This window comes from Phaenicophaeus curvirostris, chromosome W, assembly GCF_032191515.1.
Source record: "Phaenicophaeus curvirostris isolate KB17595 chromosome W, BPBGC_Pcur_1.0, whole genome shotgun sequence".
Taxonomy (NCBI): domain Eukaryota; kingdom Metazoa; phylum Chordata; class Aves; order Cuculiformes; family Cuculidae; genus Phaenicophaeus; species Phaenicophaeus curvirostris.
The window spans coordinates 202,493-227,494 of record NC_091430.1 but is presented as its reverse complement, the minus strand read 5'-3'; the positions used below and the strand labels follow the sequence as shown (position 1 = coordinate 227,494).

Genomic DNA, 25,002 nt, shown 5'->3' with positions numbered 1-25,002 from the left:
TCTTGGTCAATCTGAGTAGATTGGCATAAGACTTCCAAGCTTTATAAACTAATTTTTATTTGGATGTTCTTGTTATACTTTGTTTAATAAAGCAGTATTTTTGAGGGATGGGGAAGCACTGAAGTAGAAATGCAGTTGAAAGTAATGTAAATTTGTGGATTTTAATTATTGTTTATGGTGAGGCTTTCTTTTAAGGACTTAGCAAGTCAACCTAATTTATGTTCTGTATTACTACGTGATGGAAGATGAAAATATTTCCCTTCTAGGAAATAACAAAGTTCTATTATATTTTCTAATTGTTTACTGTAATTGCTGTATTTTTCCTTCTAGGCTGCATGCAGGGTATGATTCCATATCTTCCTGAGCTAATTCCTCACCTTATTCAGTGCCTCTCTAACAAAAAGTCTCTTGTGCGCTCCATTACATGCTGGACTCTTAGTCGCTATGCACACTGGGTAGTTAGTCAACCCCCAGACACATTCTTGAAGCCATTAATGACTGAGTTGCTAAAGCGTATTCTGGATAGCAACAAGAGAGTACAAGAAGCTGCCTGCAGGTAATCCAAAGCTTAAACAAAAAGCATTGTCCATGACACCGTGTTTTCATGGGAAACTATTGTAATGCCTTTATCAATGAATATGTGAATCCATTTCTGGCTCTTAATGTTTTTTTTTTCCTTTTAAATTAGAGTAGGTTCAGCTTCTTCTGAAGTAGTCAAAAATTACTCCAAGTTGTAATAAAATGAAAAAAGTTAATTTGTATATCTCTTGTCCAGTTTGTTTTCAGCGTATATGAATCACCAAACTAAGCAATCTATTGCAGTAAAAAGAATGATCTGTATGTGACACTTGTTTATTTTCAATATTTTAAGTTTCAGTGACCAGAAATCTGGCTTTTATATGCTTATGAACAAGGTCAATGCTGATAACAAAGTAAAGCTATCCTGTCTTTGCATTAGTGATGTTTTTATATTTAGCTCAGGATTACCAAAACATTTGGGTTGAAGTTATTTCAAGGGATATTCCCTTTCTCTTGAAAGGAGATCCTTGGAGGTACGATTTCCTTCTCCCCTGCTGATATTTAGGAAAAAAAAATGGAATGGGTATGCCTCTTGTGCAGGAAGCTCAACAAAAAAAAAAAGCTCTTATGTGTCACTTTGTGCAGGTCAGGAGTGTACACAGCAGACTGACAAGAAAGTTTCTTCATAAGACAGAAATAGATCTGTAACATGTATACATAACAAGTTTTCCAGGAATATTTTTAAATTTTGCTTATCACAATGCAAGATTTGAATCTTTGTGTTTAATCAAAATAGATTGAGTTCATCTCAGTAATACCATTTTGGAAACATACTTTGTATTAATTTGAGGATTAAATATAGTTCTGTGTTTAAACAGAAATGGATAGTGTGAGGCATTTTGAGATGGTCTTGGGTTTTTTTGTTTGAGTTTGTTTTTTTGGGTTTGGGTTTGTTGTTTTTTTGGGTTTTTTTTTCAAAGATACTGACTGACCTGTTTGGGGTGGGTTTTTTGTCATTCAGTGCCTTTGCTACTCTAGAAGAGGAGGCTTGTACAGAGCTTGTTCCTTATCTTGCGTATATACTTGACACTTTGGTCTTCGCATTTAGTAAATACCAGCATAAAAACCTGCTCATTCTTTATGATGCTATAGGAACTCTAGCAGATTCTGTAGGACATCATCTAAATAAACCAGTGAGTATACCTTATGTTCTGTAGAAGCACTTGTCATATATCAAAACACTGGTCTGGTGGATTTTACAGTGTTACATGTTCTAAAACAAATGCTGACCTTTCTGTGTAGGCTTCAATAAAAATAGATATTTACATGTAAAATACATAGACTGCATGTAATTTTCCCACTATACAAATATTCCCCATTTTGACTAAACAATTTTGTGCGTGTGTGGTGGCTTGTGAAATGTGTTTCTCATTATCCTGACTCTCTAGTCTCCTCAGAATTTTCCAGATTTGAGGAGATGCATATATCAATATAGATATGAAATGGGACTTTAAAGAAATTGGTAGAATGTGTGTGACAATTTCTAATGCCTGGGGGAGGTTGTAACCACTTTCAGTATAGCTAAGCCGCTCTGTTAGTCTTTCCAATACATTGGAGCACATCATCATTAAAATTGCTTTATCAGTGTGGGAGACATGCATTTTATATATAAAAGCACAGAATCCTTTGGACAAAACACAGATAAAATACAGGTTTTTTGTAGTGTACATGTGTTCATTAATAGGATATGCACACATCATTCATCTTATGATGGCTATTGAAATTAGCTTTATTTCTCTATAGTGCTTCACATGACATAGACACACTATAATGAAACAATTTGGGTTGTTGCTATGACATTTTAATTGCCATCCAAGACTCCACACTATCAAAGGACATCAATCTCTCTCTGGCCCTAACCAGTTTGACATTTGACAGCACCAGGAGGAAGCTAAATGGGAGCTCCTAGTAATGGTGGGACTTTGTTCAGTCACTTAGAATATTGTATCTTTGGACATAGTATTCGCTGGCAGCATCTGTTAGCTCTTTAGATACTTTTTGGGAACAACGGTACTACAGGATTGTAGTATCAGGGCAATGAGAGATGGTTGAGAAAAGCAGATGGCAGGTGCACATCCAGATTGTGTTGCTGGTAAAAATGTTTTCTGTAGGCCCTATAGATTTGTAACAACCCCATCAGCTATTAAAAGTTGCTAGACTGAAGCCAAACCTGGAAGAAAGAAATCATTCTGCAAAGTTACTTATGTGCTTCAGCAAAAAAATCTTAAGACATAACTTGTATATTCTAATAATTAACTACTTCTACATATTGCAGCAATGATTGAATATATCAAATTTCTTTTGCTGAAAATGTAGAATATATCAATTCTTATTATATCAGTTTTCTAGCTTTGAAATAAACTAGTATGCAATAAATTGTTTCAGCAGCTGGCACATTTTCATCCCAAACAGGAATATATTCAGATGCTAATGCCTCCATTAATCCAGAAGTGGAACACATTGAAGGATGAAGATAAAGATCTCTTCCCTTTATTGGAGGTAAATGTTAAAATTTGAATATGTTTTATAAAGAAATTCTAGGAATTTCCTCTTTTAGTAAAGATGATCCTACTAGGAAGTGTGACTATAAAAACTGATAGTGTTAGGTATTTCCCATTTGGAGAAAATAGAGAAAATAGGGAGACCATACAGTCCCTATTGGACACAGAAGGAACAACAGTGACAGGGGATGAGGAAAAGGCTGAGGTACTTAATGCCTTCTTTGCCTCAGTCTTTAGTCGTAAGGAGGGTCGTTCCGTCCGTGCACAAACCCAGGAGCTAGAGGAGCATAATGAGGCTCCCATGATCCAAGAGGAGGTGGTCAGAGCCTTGCTAGCCCGACTGGACAGTCACAAGTCTATGGGGCCGGACGGGATTCACCCTAGGGTACTGAAGGAGCTGGCGGATGTGCTGGCCAAACCCCTTTCCATCATCTTCCAGCAGCCCTGGCTGACTGGGGAAGTCCCACTGGACTGGAGGCTGATGTTGTGCCCATCTACAAGAAGGGTCGCAGGGAGGATCCAGGGAACTCCAGGCCTGTCAGTCTGACCTCAGTGCCAGGGAAAGTCATGGAGCAGGTGATCTTGAGTGCTCTCATGAAGCACATGCAAGAGAACCGGGTGATCAGGCCCAGTCAACACGGGTTCACAAAAGGCAGGTCTTGCCAGACTAACCTGATCGCCTTCTATGACAAAGTGACTCGGCTGCTGGATGAGGGAAAGGCTGTGGATGGATCTTCCTGGACTTCAGTAAAGCCTTTGACACAGTTTCTCCCAGCATTCTGCTTCGGAAACTGTCAGCCTCTGGCCTGGACAGGCGCACACTCTCCTGGGTGGAAAACTGGTTGGCTGGAGGGCCCAGAGAGTGGTGGGAAATGGAGTTAACTCCAGCTGGAGGCCAGTGACAAGTGGGGTTCCCCAGGGCTCAGTGCTGGGTCCAGCCCTGTTCAATGTCTTTACCAATGACCTGGATGAAGGCATCGAGTGCACCCTTAGCAAGTTTGCGGACGACACTAAGCTGGGTGGAAGTGTCGATCTGCTGGAGGGTCGGGAGGCTCTGCAAAGGGATCTGAACAGGCTGGACCGCTGGGCAGAGTCCAATGGCATGAGGTTTAACAAGGCCAAATGCCAGGTCCTGCGCTTGGGGCACAACAACCCTATGCAGTGCTACAGACTGGGAGAAGTCTGGCTGGAAAGCTGCCTGGAGGAGAGGGACCTGGGGGTGTTGGTTGACAGCGACCAAACACGAGCCAGTAGTGGCCCAGGTGGCCAAGAAGGCCAATGGCATCTTGGCCTGGATCAGAAACGGCGTGACCAGCAGGTCCAGGGAGGTTCTTCTCCCTCTGGACTCGGCACTGGTGAGACCGCTCCTCGAATCCTGTGTTCAGTTCTGGGCCCCTCACCACAAGAAGGATGTTGAGGCTCTGGAGCGAGTCCAGAGAAGAGCAATGAAGCTGGTGAGGGGGCTGGAGAACAGGCCTTATGAGGAGCGGCCGAGAGAGCTGGGGGTGTTTAGCCTGGAGAAGAGGAGGCTGAGGGGAGACCTCATTGCTCTCTACAACTACCTGAAAGGAGGTTGTGGAGAGGAGGGAGCTGGGCTCTTCTCCCAAGTGACAGGGGACAGGACAAGAGGGAATGGCCTCAAGCTCCGCCAGGGGAGGTTTAGGCTGGACATTAGGAAAAAATTTTTCACAGGAAGGGTCATTGGGCACTGGCAGAGGCTGCCCAGGGAGGGGGTTGAGTCACCTTCCCTGGAGGGGTTTAAGGGACGGGTGGATGAGGTGCTGAGGGACATGGGTTAGTGTTTGATAGGAATGGTTGGACTCGATGATCCAGTGGGTCTCTTCCAACCTGGTGATTCTATGATTCTATGATTCTATTATATGAGGAAATGTCATTAGGTTTAGCAGAAATCTTTTAGATTATTTTTTTTCTGCCATTCTTGAGTGTTTCTTTGAGATTCTTTTTTAAAAAAAACCTTGTTCCATCCCCATGTTGTTCTTGTCTTCTCTCTCCTTGCTCTCCCTTCATCCCTCCATTAAAACCATTATCAGATAGGCTGAAGATATGAACCTGACCATGTAATCAATTTTCTATACTTTCCATGTGTGAAGCAGTAAAACACTTCTAGAGAAATCAATTTCATAACTTTTGGGTAATGTTAGGGCTTGTACATGGTCAAGATACTGAAGTTTAGTGCAAATGCTAGCTGAATTATAACAACTGTTTTCATATGAACTGTCTTGGCCACCTCTAAGACAATGCTGCTTCTGCGAAATTTTCTTAACAATTAGCTGACAGATGCCTTGGCTCAGCTAATAGGTACTGCCTTTCTGGGTTGCTTTTACTTAAGTATATCCACAAGTAACTTATTAAAATGCTTTTAATTTACCACTCCCAAGTAATTGGTATGTTGGGGAGGTGAGGAAAGTTAGTGTGCCTCTCCTACTCTTCTTTTTTATTAATTTTTTTCTTTATTTTATTCCAGTGCCTGTCATCAGTTGCTACTGCCTTGCAGTCTGGCTTTCTTCCATACTGTGAACCTGTGTACCAGCGTTGTGTAAATCTGGTGCAGAAGACTCTTGCACAAGCCATGGTATTTTTCTGTTGCTATTTCTAATGTTTCAGAATATCTCCTTAAACCAATGTATTAACCATATAAAGTTACAGGTTTGCAGGGAGATTTGTAGTATTAATCACTGAACATTTAAATGAAGCTGTAGTTCTGAAACTAACTTTGTGGATTTGATTTTATGTTTGTGTGTACCTAAGAAAATGTAATACTTGTTTTAAAAATGCATACTTATTTGTTGCAGTTGCACAATGCTCAGCCAGACCAAAATGAGGCTCCAGATAAAGATTTCATGATTGTCGCTCTTGATTTACTCAGTGGTTTAGCTGAAGGACTGGGAGGCAACATTGAACAGCTAGTGGCTCGCAGCAATGTCCTGACACTAATGTACCAATGCATGCAGGTGAGATGAGTAACCTGTTCAGTCCTACATTGGGTCTGGCTGGGATGGAGGTAACTTGCCCCATAGCAGCCCTCAGTGCTGTGCTGTGTATTGGTAGCCAGAAAGGTGTTGGTAACACACCAGTGTTTTGGCTACTGCTGAGCAGCGCTCCCGCAGCATCCAGGCTGCCTCTCCAACATTCCCTCCTCACCAGCAAGCTGGGGGTGGGCAAGATCTTGGGAGGGGACACAGTCAGGACAGCTGACCACAACTGACCAAAGGGATATTCCATACCATATGATATCTGCTTAGCAATAAAAGCTAGGACAAAGGAGGTGGAGGGAGGCATTCGTTATTAAGGTGCTTGTCTTCTGGAGCAACTTCTACATGTACTGAGGCTCTACTTCCTGGAGAGTGGCTGGACATTGCCTGCAGATGGGAAGTAGAGAATAAACCTTTTTGGTTCCTTTGTGTCCATGCATGTCCTTTGTTTTTCTTTACTAAACTGCCTTTATCTCAACCCATGAGTTTTTAATCTTATTTTCTCCCCTTGTCCTGCTGAGGGGGGGAGTGAGGGAGCAGCTTGGTTGGTACCTGGCAACCAGCCAAGGTCAACCCACCACAAATCCAAAGATTTTCTTTCTCAAGAGAATTCTTCTGGAATTGTCAGGGTTTTTTTCTTCTTCTCTTTAGGATAAAATGCCTGAGGTACGGCAGAGTTCTTTTGCATTGTTAGGTGATCTGACAAAGGCGTGTTTTCAGCATGTTAAGCCTTGCATTGGTATGTTTCTTTTACATATTAAATAATTAATATCAGTTTGTAAAACGTAAGAGACTGATTTAGCCATTGTTAAGTTCCCTATTCTGTGAGCTCCCTTGTCACAGTGCTGTAAATTTTCATTTTCCTTTATCAGTAAAGGTCTGTAGTGTTTTCTCCTTTGAACTGTGTGTTTAAGACCTATTCTTTTTGTAGACAGTGCAAAACCTCATTCTGCTGTTTGATTTTTATAATGTAACATGCTTCCTGTTGTGCTGGAGTACAGCAAAACAGATGTATTTAGAATTCAGTTAGATCAGTTGCTTTCTTTGATAAATTCTTGATTTTGTGTTTTTTTGTTCTACTAGAATCTACTGTTCCATACAATTTATATATATTGAAATTAGAAAACTTGGCTAGAGGGTAGATTTGGGGTTTTTTTTTTTTTTTGTTCTTAATTTCAGTAGGGAAGTAGCATCAGTTATACGCTTCCACAATATTCATAGTATCTTCCCTCAGATGCTCTTGAGATATCTTTATCTTAACAAATAAATGCTTGGAGAGGTTTGGAATTTAAAATCTATTTGGGAGATGTTATAATTTATCTTTGTGACTAATATTTTATTAAAATGTAATCAAAGCTGTGATTTGCCTTCTAGGCTTCATTGTTGTTGACTGTTGAGTTTTTTGGAGGAGTGTGTGTGTGTTTGGGTTTTTTGGGGTGGGGTGAGAGGTGCTTGTGGGTTTTTTTCTCCCCAGGAAGGGGAGCAAGGTTTGTAGAGTTACATAAAGGTAAAGCCTATTAGAAATATTTTTAAATCATAGTTTGAAAATATTTACATTTATCTACTTGGGTTGTAAAATCCAGGTTAATCTGATATATAGCAGAAATATAGCAATATAGCTCTTGTTAATCCCTGTGTAATGCTTTACAATAATTTAAATATGCTTACATGATTTTTTTATAAACTTTTCCCCCCTCCTTGTGATCTTACAGTAGGGGGACAAGATGGTTGTATTGTGTGATGAGATTTTAAAATGTTGTTCTTTCTAGCTGATTTCATGCCTATTTTGGGAACCAACCTAAACCCTGAATTCATTTCTGTGTGTAACAATGCCACCTGGGCAATTGGAGAAATCTCCATCCAGATGGGTAAGATTTTTAATTTTTTTTTCTATGAATTTTTGCACATTTAGAGTGGTTTGTCTGATTTTTATTTTTAGTACTACTTTCAAATAGAATTTAAATTTTAACTTTAAATTGTCCTTGACAGTAAGTTCAATATACCAGATCTTAATAGTTTATGTATATTAATGGTCATTTTCTTCTGAATGTTTCTTTTTGGATGTTTCAGGTATAGAGATGCAGCCTTATATTCCAATGGTGTTGCACCAGCTTGTAGAAATCATTAACAGACCCAACACACCAAAGACATTGTTAGAGAACACAGGTACCCACAAACTGAACCATTCATGGTGAAGGAAATTAGAGATTTTTTTTTATAGTGATTTAAAAATTATATATAACTTATTTTATTGCTATATATTTGCCTTTTATAAGCAAAAAGAACTCTGTTTTGCAGAAGCTCTTACAAGTCTCAACCTAGCAGCAAAACATGTATCATATATCTAGATTATTAAAGTTATTGTTTTCTCACCTTTATAACAATTTATATTTATTTATCATCTATTTAAGTACTCTTCCAGTTTTATTTATGTATACAATATGTCAAATGTATGCAGTAACACTTAAAGACTTATTGGCTTTACACTGATTTTAATATATGCATATCCTTACATGTGTACCGTATATCTATGTCTAGTGTTTGAAACAAATGTAATTGGCATATATAAAACAAATCATGAACTCTTTGAATTTACAAAAAATGTGCTTTTTTTAAAGGTTAATTTATAGTAATATACTCAAAAATCTAGATCTCTGATGGCAGCTTTACCACAACATAACTGAAATATACATCTAACTTCTATTACCTGGTCACACAAATTTCTGAAGTCTAACAGTGGCACGCATGTTTATATGTTCTGGCCAGCAGATTTGCCTTCCAAATTGGGAGCAGTCCCAAAATGCCTGTTGAATCAGAATTTCTGAGGCTTGTTTCTTTTGCATTTATAAGACAGCATGTTCTAATATGAAGAGCACCTTCCATACTTCAGCAAAACTTTATTAATAACTTAACAGGGATCTGGTTTACTGTTTTACTAATTGAGAACCTTTTGACTTTTTTCTGTTTGAAAACTGTCTTGTAAGGAAAAAGATAGTTTAGTCATTATATCTGGCATAACTGAATATTATGCAAATTCAGTGCTGCAGTTACTTTTCTTTTTTTGAGCTATACATGGGATAAATTGGACAGATTTTTTTAATGCATATTTTTCCTCCAGTATTCTTTACATCTCACTCCTTTGTTTAGTATGGAAGGTGAACCTGAAGGAAAAATTGCCTATTTGTCTGATGTATTGTAGGTACTATTTGAAAAGATAATCTCAGACCAAATAACTACTTGTTATGAAACACACCATGGAATAGTATAGCAATATAAATTTTCTTTCCCCCAGCCTCCTTTGTCTGTATGCAATACCTGTAATTGAGAAGCATCCAATACTTAAACATTTATTGTCATCACTGCTAGAGAATTTTTTGAAGCATCCAAACATTGCCTTTTTTTTCTTATTATCTTAATAGTTACTTTAAATGTGGATGCATAACTGCAAATAAATGTTGTGTAGTGTACTTATAATAAGTTTTCTGTGGGATATTGTGCTGCATGCCCTTGGTATGTGCAAGAGTATTACCGTTTTCTACTTTAGGTTGTTATGTAATGAGCCACAAAAACAATTCTATGGCAACATATGAGACCACCTTAAGTAAAAGTAGTTGCATAGAAAATAATGAGTGCATGCAAAAAAAGTTAAATTTTGACAGAAATTGCTATTCCTTGTACAAACTGTAGCTCTGAGAAATTAGATAAACCTTAAAAGTGTATTTTCATTTGAAAGTAGAACTTCAAATGCAGTTTTATAAGTTAGATCTGCTGAAAATTTGAGACACTGCATATTGAAATTGAATAACATCTGAGCAAAATAGTACATTACCAGTGAGCAACAGCTTTCATGGAATGAGTATGTTCCAAACTACTAGTATATCCTACACTAAACTTTTATTGGAGAAAGCGTCATCTGCTTTATTGCATGTTTCATGAAAGTGTTCACAAATGCCTGTTAATTAGTGTTCCATAGTATGTCCCTTGAACATAGGCTTCCTTTCTCTGCTTCATATAAATCTGCTGGATTTTAGTATTATCAGGATTATTTGAAGCAAAATACGTTAATATGTTATTCCTCACCTCCTTTTTCTAAAAATTAATCTTTTGGGAGTTGAGCAAATGCCATTAAAACATGTTTACATGATGACATTTTCTTCAGTCTGTCCCTCAGAACAAACTTCCATACTACCTAACCATCAAAAGTAGTGGGTTTGCTTTTCATGTGTCCTTATGCTTTTCTATTGGAAGTCAGATTCTTATACAACTTTTATGAGGAAGCCTTTTCTGAACAGAAGAAATATTGGGACTAAAGAATTAATTTTCTGCAGTCAGTTGCTGTGAGTTAGCAACCACTTTAAATTCTCTACAAGATTATGACGAAAACAAATATTTAGTGCTCTTTGAGAAGCGTATAATCTATTTAGCATTTATTGGATAGACCATAATATATTCAGTGTAAAAGTATTTATAAATGTATTTTTACTGATAAATAGAAGGCCTAATAAAATCTTTAATTTAAAATAATTTAAAAATAAAATGTTTAGGACTACTTGATACTAAAACTGAAAGCTGTTAATTCCTTTCTGTCAAGAGTATCCATAATAGTTTTTATTAAAAACTTTGAAGTTTATGATAGGTAAATTTAGTCTAAGAGATGATTCAGAAGAGGACAGAATGACTACTCACATCAGAAAGCCTTTGGATTTTAAATTGGGGGTTTTTGGGTGTTCTCTCATTTTCTTTAATTTTTCTTTTACCCTGGAGACTATACCATATATGTTGCTGCCTCTTATTTAGGGGGTAGTAATAAACAGCACTGGTGAAAGCTTATGTTTACTATCATACATAGATTCTGTTGGCTTCTGTTTCTGAGTTATTTGTTGTTTTTTCTTTATTTTTTCTCCTTCCCCCTCATTTGCTCATGTCTTGGGTGACGTTTGGTGGTGTATAACCGTGATTGCATTACCTTAGCAATAACAATTGGTCGTCTTGGTTACGTTTGTCCTCAAGAGGTGGCCCCCATGCTACAGCAGTTTATAAGACCCTGGTGTGTATTATTCAATCTTTTTTTTTAATTCATTTTTCTTCACTCTTTCTTGCCTTTCTTTCTGTCTGCCTTTCTTTCAGTCTTCTATTTCACTTTTAGATATATTTTCAGTTGGTTACAAAATCTCAATCCTTAATCGTTGCAAACCATGTGACTAATCTTGTCCTATCAGGTTTATGAGTTTTTAGTAGCACTTTTATGTATTCTTTGTGTTGTGACTAACAACTAATTTATGCATGGGATAAGACTGTCACATGCTTGCGTGTTAAAACTTGACTACGAAAGAGCATTTTAAAATCCACCAGAATGATAATGCAATGCATGCAAATACTGTAAAATTTAAACTGTGCATTACTTTACTTAAAATTCAGTCTGAGGCTTGAATTGCTGTATGGAATATGTTTCTAGACTTATGCATAAAATAGCTTGCTTGCTGCTGTAAAAGTTAAATAACTGTTCTGTAAGTGTTATCTGATATAATTCATATTGCAATAATATTATATGCTCTGCTTCTAATAATGATAGTTTCTATAAATATTTCATATACATGTTTTTCTTGTATTTAATGGAATACAGGTCACACTTTCCAACTGTATATAGTGCAACAGAAAAGCAAGATTCTGGACATGATGCCTAATGGGAATATACTTGTAAAGACTGTGCAACAAGTATCTTTCTAAGTGTTCAAAATAGTGTTTCAGACAATCTTATCAGTGTGACTTATTCCATCAAATACTGACATCTAGTTCTGACTTATTTGAATGAATAAGTAATAGAAGTAGCTAAGTTTTGCTCTTCAATTTACTAGGTGCACCTCTCTGCGAAACATAAGAGACAATGAGGAAAAGGATTCAGCATTCCGTGGGATATGTACCATGATCTCAGTCAACCCCAGTGGAGTAGTCCAAGTAAGATACATAAATAGATCTTTTTTTTTTTTGTTTATTCATGTGAATTTTAGTGAAAGCTGTATATGGATTATGAAAAAGATTAGCCTGATGTTGACCCCCTCTAGTACATACTGTATCTCCTTTTTTTTGACATCAAGGAGGACAAAATGTTTATATTTCAAATGATGCATATCATGATAAATCAGGATTTCTGCTTCAGCAGTTATCGCGTATGGGAAAAGGACAGTGTTCTTAAATTCTTTTTTTGTTCTTTACTTACAAAGAATATGTAAATAATGAAATTAACTGCATTTTGATACTTTTGTCAGTCTTTTATGTCGAGGATATATATGAAAATAAAAGGCAAAAGCTGACATACTAAAACCTATTATTTATATGCGATCTAGGCTTTTAAAAAACAAACAGAACAAAACCAATATTCACCCCTTCATTCTTAAAACTTGGCTAGTGGAGATTCTGTTTCAACTTTAGATATATTGGTTAGTCAGTATGACAAGGAATGCATCTCTAAAATAAATAGTACATCTCAAGAATAGAATATGACTTGCTAATTAGTCTCTGCAGCTCCAATGTAAAGCTGTACCAATGTAATATTTTCTAAGAGGAAAATTAATAAGAGATTCACAGAATCATTGAGGTTGAAAAAGACCTCTAAGATCATTAAGTTCAACTGTCAGCCCAACACCACCGTGCCTACTGAACCATGTCCTGAAGTATCATGTCTACACAGATTTTAAACCCCTCTATGGGTGGAGACTCCATCACTGCCCTGGGCAGCCTCTGACAGGGCTTCACCACTCTTTCAGTAAAGAATTTTTTCCTGATGCCTAATCTAAACCTCACCTGGCACAACTTGATGCCATTTTCTCTCATCCTATCACTTGTTACTTGGGAGAAGAGACCAAGACCCACCTCGCTACAACCCCTTTTCAGGGAGCTGCTGAGAGTGATGAGGTCTCCCCTCAACCTCATCTTCTTCAGGCTAAAATAACCCAGGGCCCTCAGTCACTCTTGGAACCCTTGTTCTCCAGCCCCTTCCCCAGCTCCGTTGTCCTCCTGGACACACTGCAGCCTCTCAAGGTCTTTCTGGTACTGAGGGGCTCAGAACTGAACCCAGGATTTGAGGTGCGGCCTCACCAGCACTGAGTCTAGGGGGACGATCCCTTCTCTGGTTCTGCTGGCTACACCATGGCTGATCCAAGCCAGGATGCTATTGGCCTTCTTGGCCACCTGGGCCACTGCTGGCTCATGTTCAGCCACTGTAGAGCAGCACCCCCAGGTCCTTCTCCTCCAGGCAGCTTTCCAGCCACTCTTCCCCAAGCCTGGAGCTGCACAGGGTTGTTGTGGCCCAAGTGCAGGACCCGCCACTTGGCCTTGTTATCCTCATACAATTTACATGGTCCCATGTATCCAGCCTGCCCATATCCCTCTGCAGAGCCTCCCTACCCTCAAGCCAATCAACACTTCCACCCAACTTGGTGTCATCTGCAAACTCACTGAGGGAGCACTCGATGCCCTCATCCAGATCATGGATGAAGACATTGAAAAGAACTGGAGCCAACACTGAGCCCTGGGGACACCACTTGTGACTGGCTGCCAACTGGATTGAACTCCATTTACTACCACTCTTTGGGCCTGGCCATCCAGCCAGTGTTTTACCCTGCAAAGAGTATGCCCACCCAATCCATGGGCTGCCAGCTTCTCAAGGAGAATGCTGTGGGAAACACTGTCAAAGGCTTTAGTGAAGTCCGGGTAGAGAGCATCCGCAGGCTTTTATCAAGAACTTCCCTGTCCTCTGCCTGGAATATGTCTCCCTGAAACACAAGAATTGAGGCTCTGTCTTGTTTTGAATTTTTCCGTTCATTTCATTTATCCCTTGTTCTGTACTTAGCAGATCCCTCTTCTGCTGTCCATTTGTTCTTTCACACAACTTAAAGAGGGCAAGTAAATAAGGACTCTTCATTATCCCAGCTCTTCTCCTATGTAGTTGTTATCCTCAGTTCCTATCCAAAAACATGTGCATTATCAACTTATGTTGAAGACTGATGTTTTAATGGTGTAGGAGGAATTAATGACAGCAGATGAACTAAGCATAGGGATTTGGGGTGGCTTTAGTTTTGAACCTGTATGATAAACATTTTGTGTATCCCAGAAACAACTTCTGGTTCTGCTTAAAGAAATATGTCATCTTTTTACCCAACTGGAAATATACGAGACTGAGTTGTGAATGTGGTCTTGAGTTTGTTGCTTGTTATTAAGATGATTAGTTCTCAAACTTGGTATGTGTACTGAAAGAATTAGTTAGACAAGTGTGATGTGGAAGGGATGGAGGTGTTTGGTTTGTTTGGGTTTTTTTTAACTATGGTTTTATTTAATAAAAAACCTGATTAAACAAAGCTATTCCTACACTCAGCTATTTCCATACACTTAAGCATGCAATAAGTTACCATTATTGTCTGAATTAACTGCAAAACAAAGACATAAATCCAAAAGCAGTTGCGAATTAGGATCAAATACCCTGCATAATTCATAGAATGAACATCTAGCATGATTTTTAGATGTATAAATTGAGGCTTCTAACCTATGTGATTGTTTAATCTTATAGGACTTTATTTTTTTTTGTGATGCTGTTGCATCATGGATTAGCCCAAAAGATGATCTCCGAGACACGTTCTGTAAGGTAATGTTTCTAGTATGACAGTATATCTGAACTGTGGTTGCTTTGGATCCTCTGTTTCTTTTTTGCTCTCTCTTTCTGCTATTAGCACTTACTGTATTTGTGGTCCTGAAAGCTTTCTTTCAAAGTCATAGACTTTCAGGTAAAACATCATAAAAATCTGAAGTTATTTTACCTGTATATTCTTATATGCTTTCATGTTATTTCAAAATTCTTTTTAACAGTGTTGAAAAGCCTACTTGAGATCTTATTTGAAAGGATAATCATCCTCAAAGAGCTTTTCATAATATCCAACCTACTACATTTTGACTGCATTTAGAAGGACAGGGGCTTTTTATACCACATAGAAGACTTCTTTTGGGGAGGGTGTTGTGTTTGTTTTGGGTTTGTTTTTATTTTCTTTTCTAGAAAATGAGATCTGTGTGGTTCAAGACTTCCCCCCATGTCTTTTTTTTTGAGAAATATTTAGAAAATTGCAAATTAAAAAATCTTCCAGTGGTATCCTGTACTGTTTAACTTGTTTCAGCTGAAAATAAGGTTTTGGGATTGGTTAGTCCTCCTCAGAATCCCTATTGGATAAGAAAATCTTCAAAAAACTAATGTACAGTGATAGCCAAGAATGCATCTCTGGGTAAACTGTCAATAGAATTTAAGCAAAAGGACCATTTGCCTTGTGTAAAATAAAAAAAAAAACAAACCCCACCCAGAAAGTAATATAACTGTGTTTTGGCACTAGTGTCTTAATTTTGTCCAGAACAAAATTAAATGATTTCATTTTCATGAACAGATGCTGTTAGTGTTCAGTAGTGTGGCTCCCTTCGTAAAGTGAAATATATGGTTTTAGGAAGGATGTATGTCAAAAGTTAATAGTACTCTTAAAGCTAAAATACAGAGTATTTCCAAGTATGTACTTGGATCATGGGTCAGTATTGGCACTTTCTTTTCAAGTAATGCCAAATGTGAACATTGGAACAGAATCTAGAAGTTTTGAATCTCATCTTGAATCATAGAATCATAGAACAACCAGGTTGGAAAAGACCCACCGGATTATCGAGTCCAACCATTCCTATCAATCACTAACCCATGTCCCTCAGCACCTCGTCCACCTGCACCTTAAACCCCTCCAGGGAAGGTGACTCAACCCCCTCCCTGGGCAGCCTCGGACAGGGACCAATGACCCTTTCTGTGAAAAATTTTTTCCTAATGTCCAGCCTGAACCTCCCCTGGGAGAGCTTGAGGCCATTCCCTCTTGTCCTGTCCCCTGTCACTTGGGAGAAGAGCCCAGCTCCCTCGTCTCCACAACCTCCTTTCAGGGAGTTGGAGAGAGCAATGAGGTCTCCCCTCAGCCTCCTCTTCTCCAGGCTAAACACCCCCAGCTCTCTCAGCCGCTCCTCATAAGGCCTGTTCTCCAGCCCCCTCACCAGCTTCATTGCTCTTCTCTGGACTCGCTCCAGAGCCTCAACATCCTTCTTGTGGTGAGGGGCCCAGAACTGAACACGGGATTCGAGGAGCGGTCTCACCAGCGCCGAGTCCAGAGGGAGAAGAACCTCCCTGGCCCTGCTGGTCACGCCGTTTCTGATCCAAGCCAAGATGCCATTGGCCTTCTTGGCCACCTGGGCCACTGCTGGCTCATGTTCAGTCGCTGTCAACCAACACCCCCAGGTCCCTCTCCTGCAGGCAGCTTTCCAGCCAGACTTCTCCTAGTCTGTAGCACTGCATAGGGTTGTTGTGCCCCAAGTGCAGGACCCGGCATTTGGCCTTGTTAAACTTCCTGCTATTGGTCTCAGCCCATGGATCCAGCCTGTTCAGATCCCTTTGGAGCCTCCCGACCCTCCAGCAGATCCACACTTCCACCCAGCTTAGTGTCATCCAAAGCAGTATAGGAGGTTCCAGGTGAGTGGGCTGACAAGGGAAGATGCCCTCCTGGGCCTGCAGTTTGTGAACAAAGAAGACCTTTTGGGGGATGTGACGGTTGGAGGATGCCTGGGACAAAGCGATCACGAAATGATAGGGTTTTCAGTTCTAGGTGAGATGAAGAGGGGGGTTAGCAGAACAGTCACATGAAACTTGCAGAGGGCAGACTTTGGACTGTTCAGAAGGCTGGTTGGCAAAGTCCCATGGGAGACAGTCCTTAAGGGCAAGGGAGCCCACGAGGGCTGGATGCTCCTCAAAAAGGAAATCCTAGCAGCTCAGGAGCAAGCTGTCCCCATGTTCCAGAAAAGGAGCTGACGGGGGAAAAACCAGCTTGGTTGAGTAGGGAGATCTTGAGAGACATCAAAAAGAAGAGGAATGTCTATGAACTTTGGTAGAAGGGACAGGCCTCTTGGGTGGACTACAGGAGGGAAGTGAGATCGTGCAGGGAAAAAATCAGGAGGGCTAAGGCCCAACTAGAAATCAGATTGGCCAAGTCTGTGAAAGATAATAAAAAATCTTTCTATAAATACATTAACAATAAAAGGAGGACTAGGGAGAATATTCAGTCCCTATTGGATGCAGAAGGAACAACAGTGACAGGGGATGACGACAAGGCTGAGGTACTTAATGCCTTCTTTGCCTCAGTCTTTAATTGTAAAGAAAGTTGTTCTGTCTGTGTACAAACCCAGGAGTTAGAGGAGCATAATGAGGCTCCCGTGATCCAAGAGGAGGTGGTCAGAGCCTTGCTAGCCCGACTGGACAGCCACCAGTCTATGGGGCCGGACGGGATTCACCCTAGGGTACTGAAGGAGCTGGCGGATGTGCTGGCCAAACCCCTTTCCATCATCTTCCAACAGTCCTGGAAGACTGGGGAAGTCCCACTGGACTGGAGGCTGGCTGATGTTGTGCCCATCTACAAAAAGGGTCGCAGGGAGGACCCAGGGAACTACAGGCCTGAGTGCTATCATGAAGCACATGCAAGATAACTGGGTGATCAGGCCAGGAATTGATAGGAATGGTTGGACTCGATGATCTGGTGTGTCTCTTCCAACCTGGTGATTCTATGATTCTATGTTTCTAAACTTGCTAAGGGTGCACTTTGAGGGGCAAAGACAAAAATCCTGCTGTCCTAGTTAGGAGACCAGTTATCTGTGAGGCTTCTCTAAAACTCCCAAACGAGTCTTAAAGACTTTTATTTGCCAGCATTTTTGGTATCACTTCCAAAGACCATCAGGGTCAGGAAATGCATGGCTGTGAGTATTCTATCATCAACAGAGGGAAACAGCAAATACAAGCTGATGGTTGGGAATGGTGAACTTGTATCAACAGACGAAGAGAAGGCTGAGGTACTTAAAATCTATTTTCCCTCAGTCTTCACCGATAACCGCTCTCCTCACCCCTCCTGGGTCATGGGACAGCAAGATGGTGACCAGGTGGATAAACCCCCTCCCACAGTAGAGGAGGATCAGGTTTGTGACCACCTGAGGAACCTGAACATTTATAAGTCTATGGGGCCTGATGAGATGCATCCTGGTGTCCTGAGGGAATTGGCTGATGTGGTTGCCAAGCCACTCTGCATGATATTTGAAAAGTCATGGCAATGAGAAGTCCCTGATGACTGGAAGAAGGGTAACATTGTGCCCATTTTTAAAAAGGGTAGAAAAGACGACCCTGGGAACTACCAACCTGTCAGCCTCACCTCTGTGCCTGGGGAGATCATGGAACAGAGCCTCCTAGAAGATCTGCTAAAGCACATGGGGTACAGGGAGGTGATTAATGGCAGCCAACGTGACTTCACCAAGGGCAAATCCTGTATGACCAACTTAGTGGCTTTCTATGATGGGGTGACCGCAGCAGTGGACACGGGTAAACCAACAGATGTGATCTATCTAGGCTTCTGTAAAGCCTTTGACACGGTCCCCCACAACATCCTCCTCTCTAAATGGGAGAGATATGGATTTGATGGGTGGACGGTACGGTGGAAAAGAAACTGGTAGATGGTCGTATCCAGAGAGTAGTGGTCAATGGCTCGAGGTCCAGATGGAGATCTGTGGCAAGTGGTTTTGCTCACGGGTCCATACTGGGTCCGGTGCTTGTTTAATATCTTCATCAATGATAGAGACAGTGAGGTCAAGTGCACCCTCAGCAAGTTTGCAGATGACACCAAGCTGAGTGGTGCAGTTGCCATGCCAGAAGAATGGGATGTCATCCAGAGGGACCTGGAGAGGCTGGAGAAGTGGGCCTGTGAGAACCTCATGAGGTTCAAGAGGGCCAAGTGCAAGGTCCTGCACCTGGGTCAGGGCAATTCCTGATTTCAGTACATGATGAGGGGTGATGTGATTGAGAGCTACCCAGCAGAGAAGGACTTGGGGTGCTGGTTGTTGAGAAACTCAACATGAGCTGACAGTGTGTGCTCGCAGCCCAGAAAGCCAACTGTGTCCTGGGCTGCATCAAAAGAAGCGTGGCCAGCAGGGCGAGGGAGGGGATTCTGCCCCTCTATTCCTCTCTCATGAGACCTCATGTGGAGCACTGTGTCCAGTTCTGGAATCCTCAATGTAAGAAGGAAATGGAGCTGTGGGAATGAGTCCAGAGGAGGCTACAAAGATGATCTGAGGGCTGGAGCACGTCCTGTATGAGCTCAGGCTGAGAGAGTTGGGCTTGTTCAGCCTGGAGAAGAGAAGGCTCCGAGGAGATCTTATAGCGACCTTCCAGATCCTGAAAGGGGCTACAAGAAAGCTGGGGAGGGACTATTCATAAAGGCTTGTGGTGATGAGATGAGTGGGAACAGGTATAAACTGGAGAGGGGCAGATTTAGACTAGACATAAGGAAGAATTTCTTCACCATGAGAGTGGGGAGCCCCTGGCCCAGGTTGCCCAGAGCAGGGGTGGCTGCCCCATCCCTGGAGGGGTTCAAGGCCAGGTTGGATGGGGCTGGGAGCCCCTGATCCAGTGGGAGGTGTCCCTGCCCATGGTAGGACGTTGGAACTAGATGGGCTTTAAGGTCCCTTCCAACCCAAACTATTCTATGATTAAAATAAAGTTCAGGATTCTGTCTGTGGTGATTGTCCACAGCAGTTTCAGTACATGTTTTTGTCCTAGTCCTTCAGCTTTCATTATTTGCTTCAATAAGCTACACTTCTCTTTTTGAGATTCTGTCCAGGATATCCATGTGGGATCTAATGCATTCAAATCAGACACAATGTCTCTTGGTCACTTGGCATAAGAACATCCTTGGTTTTTGAAGTGTATTCTTTTTTGCTTTTTGTCATGCAAGAAAGGAAACAAGGCTTTCTTCAAGTAATTGCATGCAAATTTTTTAGATTGCTTTCTCATTGGAGTGAGTTTTTATGCTAGCTGAATATGTGATTACTGTAGTCCAGTTACATCCTTTTCCAACAATAATTGTGCCTTTTAGGAACAATAGAAAAAACTTTTTGTAGTCCCATGAGATTTTTCTCTTGCTAGTGGATTGTCCAGTGTTTGTTTCTTTGGGGTGGGTGTGTTGGTTGGTTGGTTTGTTTGGAGCATGAGAGCTGAGAGAGAAAATACCCCTTCTGAAAGCATGGTTAGATGAGCTGCCAGTGTTGAGATCCAATACATACTTGAAGAATTGTATTGTGTTTTATAGAAGCAAGATATCTGAAGACTGTAGTTGAAGCTCACTTGCTGTACTGGAAGATGATTTTTAAAAAGTGTTCCTTTTATTGTACATGAACATTCTTAGATTTTTTTGGTGGTTTCCTGGTAGCTGACTAATCAGACTCTTTGGGCTAGGAAAGAGAAATGAATCTGCTTGTGGAAGGTCTATTTCAGGGAAAAAAGTAGTAAATTACCTGGTGATGGTGTGATGTTATTATTGCTACATGCTGTTTAAGAACAGCTCTGATTGAGCAAGTTGTGTTGAGGGTGAACTCAATACCATGAACTTTGACATTGCTATTTTTGTGAGAATGTTTTCATGATAGACTGTTCCACAACTGAATATCCTTGATTTTAAAAAAGAAAAACAACCCAAAACTTTAGACACTCTCTGCATTATTTTCTGATAGGAGTTGTCTTTTTGTCTGCTGTTGTTCTTTCAAATGTTTGCCTTTTAACCCACTGATTTCAACCTAAAATACTAAGACCTTTTTGACAGTATCATTCAATTTTCATAGTTTTCAGTTAATTTATTACATTGGAGGTTCCAGACTGAAACCTGTAGATTTTTTTTTCCTATTCCCCTCTTATGCTAGCTTTTGACTGCTGTGGAACCTTGTTCTTTCAAAACACAAAAGATTTTAATAGCTTCCTTTTTAGTAATAGTTGTCTACAGTTTAGTAATAGTTGTCTACAGTTTCCATGGAAAAACCACAACTCTCTCAGGATGCTTTTGTATTTGTAATAGAAATTGACAGACATTAATTCTGTCAAATGCTGGTGGTGGTTCTGGCTGAGCTTTCCTCCCAGAACATATCATGTGTTTTAAAAAACCATGAATACAGTAATCTTAACATATAAATCATGTAAATTGACAAAATTTTTAACATTCTGAAACGGATGAACTCTAGGTTGCAAGTCACTATAGTCATTAAAAACACATACATATATACATACATATGTGTATATTTATATAGAATAGAATATATATTTATATATTTTATACTAATTTGCATGAGTAGTGATATTCTGTATGTTACCCTTAACTGAAATGTGGGGCTTTTTGTTGAAATATTAAACCAGGGAATTCAAATGGACATTTGCACAATCCAGCAGTGTTTGGCTTACTGAATGTGTTGCTAGTAAATAATGATTGTGTATATGCTCTTTAATTATTATCTTGACTTCCCCCTCACTCATTTGTAGATTCTTCATGGATTTAAAAATCAAGTTGGGGATGAGAATTGGAGGCATTTCTCTGACCAGTTTCCTCTTCCCTTAAAGGAGCGCCTTGCAGCTTACTATGGAGTTTAACCTCATGCACTGTAGCTGCAGTCCCATAATTAGAGGTGAGCACATAAATCTTCCTCGCTAAACAGAGCTGTATAACAGACTTCCCCCCTGTTTACATTATATGAAACACAATTAATTCACTAGGCTATTTTTTTTCAGATACACTGGAACAGATATCTTTCCTTACTATAAGAATTAAAAAAAAAAAAAAAAGATTGTAGTGTACCTAAATGGTGGTAGCTGTAACAAAAGCAGTTGTCTGACTATGTTCTTTTATTTTTAGAGAGAGAGTGTGTGAGTGTATGATATGCACAGTAGTGTATCAAGGTAACATTGGAAGTGTAGATGTAACAAAGTGCCTGTTCAGATTTAATAAGCAAAATGGTGATTATAATCCTCAAGACATCATACTAAAGTCACAGACTCACTTATGTCTTATGAATTAGTCGATGGTGGATGTGGTCTAAGCAGGAATATTTCCCTAGGATAGGAGAGCAAGCTTGTTGAGATACTTCAGCCATTAGAAGTCCAGTGTGTTCCTAACCACATACTAGATAATCTTTGCACTGAATAAAGGATGTTATGCTAATCTATAATGGATAACTGTAGAACTTCATGTTTTGAAGAGGCTGATGTGCTGCTTATTGCCACATTCCACTTTATGCACCAATTCAGAATCAGTATAGTTCTGTGTGGGGAATGATTTAACTTCAGCAAAGAACAGTGACTGTGCATTCTAGAATACTTGTACTATTATTCCACCTTGTTTTGTATGCTGCTTGTGCACACTGTATAAAGCAAAGTTCCTGTGTGTAAAGTAGTTGGATACTGTGAAGAGATTATTATACAACCCAAAAATGAGGGCAAGCTAAATTTATTCATTCAATCTTTATATAAATTTGATACTTGCTCTGTAAGTTTTGTACTGAAATTATCGAAATGAATCATGTGATTCTGTTTTATTTTTGAATGAAAATCTATTTAAAAGTCAGCCTAAGATTTGTCAGTGACATAAGAAATTTTGAATTACATGTTTAATCTGTACAATGGTTTAAAAATAATTTCAAATATTTGCATATTTGTAAATAAGGGTATTTTAGTTCCAAAATAAGTGGGGCTTTTTCATCCTGATGAATAAGAATCCAAAGTGGTAAAATTGTCAATTGTTCTCAGTTTGTACTGAGGTTGGACTCGATGATCTGATGGGTCTTTTCCAACCTGGCGATTCTATGACACTATGATTCTATGACACTGTGGCTATCTTGTTTAATCCACCTAAAAGTGAAATTGTTAGGTCAATAGAAGGTATATTTAATATTCTTTCTTAATGTCATAACTAACTCATAATCTTGTACTAAAAAGGCAAAAGCTTGTTAGAATATATAGGACTGCTTTTATCTTTAATCTAAGCTTAGCCACAATAGTTGGACTGTCAGTATAGCTCTAAAATAGACAATGTTGTTTCATGAATAATAATTTATCTGGTATAAATGGACTCTTTTCTTAAACAGACTTAAAAGGGAAAAATCTAGGCATAAATTCATTTTCAAGTTAAAGATTGAGACCTACCACTAAAAAATGCAATGATCTGTCACTTAAGGTTGAAAGTAAGATTTAACTATACCTCTATCTTTTCTTTTACAGGTCTTTCAGTCTGGGAGACTGTGAGGGAGCCTCTGTACCCAGGGAAAATGTTACCCTTTACTGGGGGGAAGGGCAAACCAGTAGGGAATACAGTACAATCCCAACCCTACTGGGAGGGGTGGGAGGGAGGTGTTGCCATCACTGTATTAAGTTGATGTTGGGAAATGTTTTAACATCTGGAGCCTTTGTGGGTGGAAATGTCTCCTATTACAACTCTGCACTGGATGTGAAGAAGGAAAAAAAATCTATTAACAAAACAGCACATTCTGGACTATTGTGGGGAATTTTACCAAAATAAGAACTATATAATTGAACCATAGGGGTACATAAAGAAGAAAACTATTTTGCGCACAATAAAGGAAACCTAAGAATGGGGGTCACAAACAGTTAAAGGCTTTCTTTTTTCTTTTATGGTTTGGTTTTCTTTTCAATAAGGATTTTCTACATTATTTCATCCTGCTTGATGGGATTTCTAGGTAATTTGCATGTTAATGCATAACTAAAGAATTAAGTTGCTACAGTTAAAATGCAACTTGTATCTGTATTATTATCTGTACACTTGCAGTGTACAAGATAGAAACTCCATCATAAATTAATAAATGTTAACTTGGACAAAATGAAGCAATCTGCAAGCTGCCAAATGAGGGATGCTTCAAAGGAAAGACTGACATTTTAATTTTTACATTTTAAAAAAAATAAAGTAGCAGATATGATTTGGTTATTGTACTTTGTTAGATTTAATTTCTAGAGTAAGGCATTATTCTTAATGTGCATTTTAAGGTTCAGGCATACATTCTGGCTCACAGTAATCAGAAATAATTTAAATTAGTGGGAACGTAGCATGCTTTCATCACATAGAGTGAAATTGGTATATATTTACCTATGTTGCGCCAGTCATGTTGCAGTTTACCAATTCAGTATAGCCCTGCATTTAAAATTTCTTTTCTAAGATTCTGTGGATCTTATTTTTATTATGACTATAGATATCAAGTACTGTAGTTAACGATTAGGCCTTGAAATACCTTTTAGGATCTGTTAAGATTAAGTTTGATATTGTATTGTGTGTAACCTGCACAATGTGGAAAGCTGATATAACTGTGCAAAATATTTGCCTCTGTGCTGTCAGTGTGATGTGCTTTATGCATGGTTATATACTAGTGATTTTTGGCAGAATCTCTAAAAATGAGTTACGTGGTAAGAACTGTTAAAGACTGTAAATGTTAGTTGACACATAAAGACAACTGTAGAAGTTGATGACATATTTCTATATTTGTGTTTATTCCCACTCAACATATTACCTTTTATCCTTTCTTTTTGTTCACAGCATAATCTTAGTGATGTTTAAGTTAATGGATGTAGTGCAGGGTATCTACAATATATTGGCGCATGTTGATGGCCCTTTGTGATGTGGTTAAATCCACAGGGGTGCAAGTTTAAAGCTACGGAGTGAAAGGTAGTTTGGATCCTCTTAATTTCATTTGTTTAGCTTTTCTGTTCATGGGTTGGTTTTTTTCTCTTTCTACTTACATGTATTTTTGTGAATAAATCCTTGTTAAGTTAACCCTTTACTTTTCTTTCCATGTGTATTTTCTTATGTACTGTGAATGTGAAATCCTAACTGGTATACTTGATCTTGTGTTCATCTGAAAGTGGCAAGTCTTTAATAATTTAGATTGCCTAAAGGGTATCCCATGATGCTAAAGAAAATGGAGAGATTTTCAACTCTGCTGGTCAGAGGTGAAGCTGCACCTTTCCATTTTTCAAGTGCTGCATAATTAACCTGCAAAACCAAACTAAGCCATAA

The 25,002-nt window shown here is 39.3% G+C and overlaps 1 protein-coding gene across 3 annotated transcripts in view; it reads left to right on the top strand.

Moving 5' to 3' along the window:
* LOC138732931 (transportin-1-like) overlaps positions 1-24,766 on the top strand; it is a 65,392-nt gene extending 40,626 nt beyond the window's left edge. For all 3 annotated transcript variants that reach the window (XM_069879716.1, XM_069879715.1, XM_069879713.1), the window contains 13 exons: positions 331-556; positions 1,541-1,712; positions 2,992-3,078; positions 5,566-5,673; positions 5,894-6,052; positions 6,725-6,812; positions 7,843-7,941; positions 8,144-8,239; positions 11,045-11,120; positions 11,929-12,028; positions 14,637-14,711; positions 21,468-21,610; positions 23,199-24,766. In XM_069879716.1, coding sequence (XP_069735817.1) covers positions 331-556; positions 1,541-1,712; positions 2,992-3,078; positions 5,566-5,673; positions 5,894-6,052; positions 6,725-6,812; positions 7,843-7,941; positions 8,144-8,239; positions 11,045-11,120; positions 11,929-12,028; positions 14,637-14,711; positions 21,468-21,575 — 1,394 coding nt within the window. In that variant the 3' untranslated portion in view covers positions 21,576-21,610; positions 23,199-24,766. The remainder of the gene's footprint in view (positions 1-330; positions 557-1,540; positions 1,713-2,991; positions 3,079-5,565; positions 5,674-5,893; positions 6,053-6,724; positions 6,813-7,842; positions 7,942-8,143; positions 8,240-11,044; positions 11,121-11,928; positions 12,029-14,636; positions 14,712-21,467; positions 21,611-23,198) is intronic.
* The last annotated feature ends 236 nt before the right edge of the window (positions 24,767-25,002 follow it).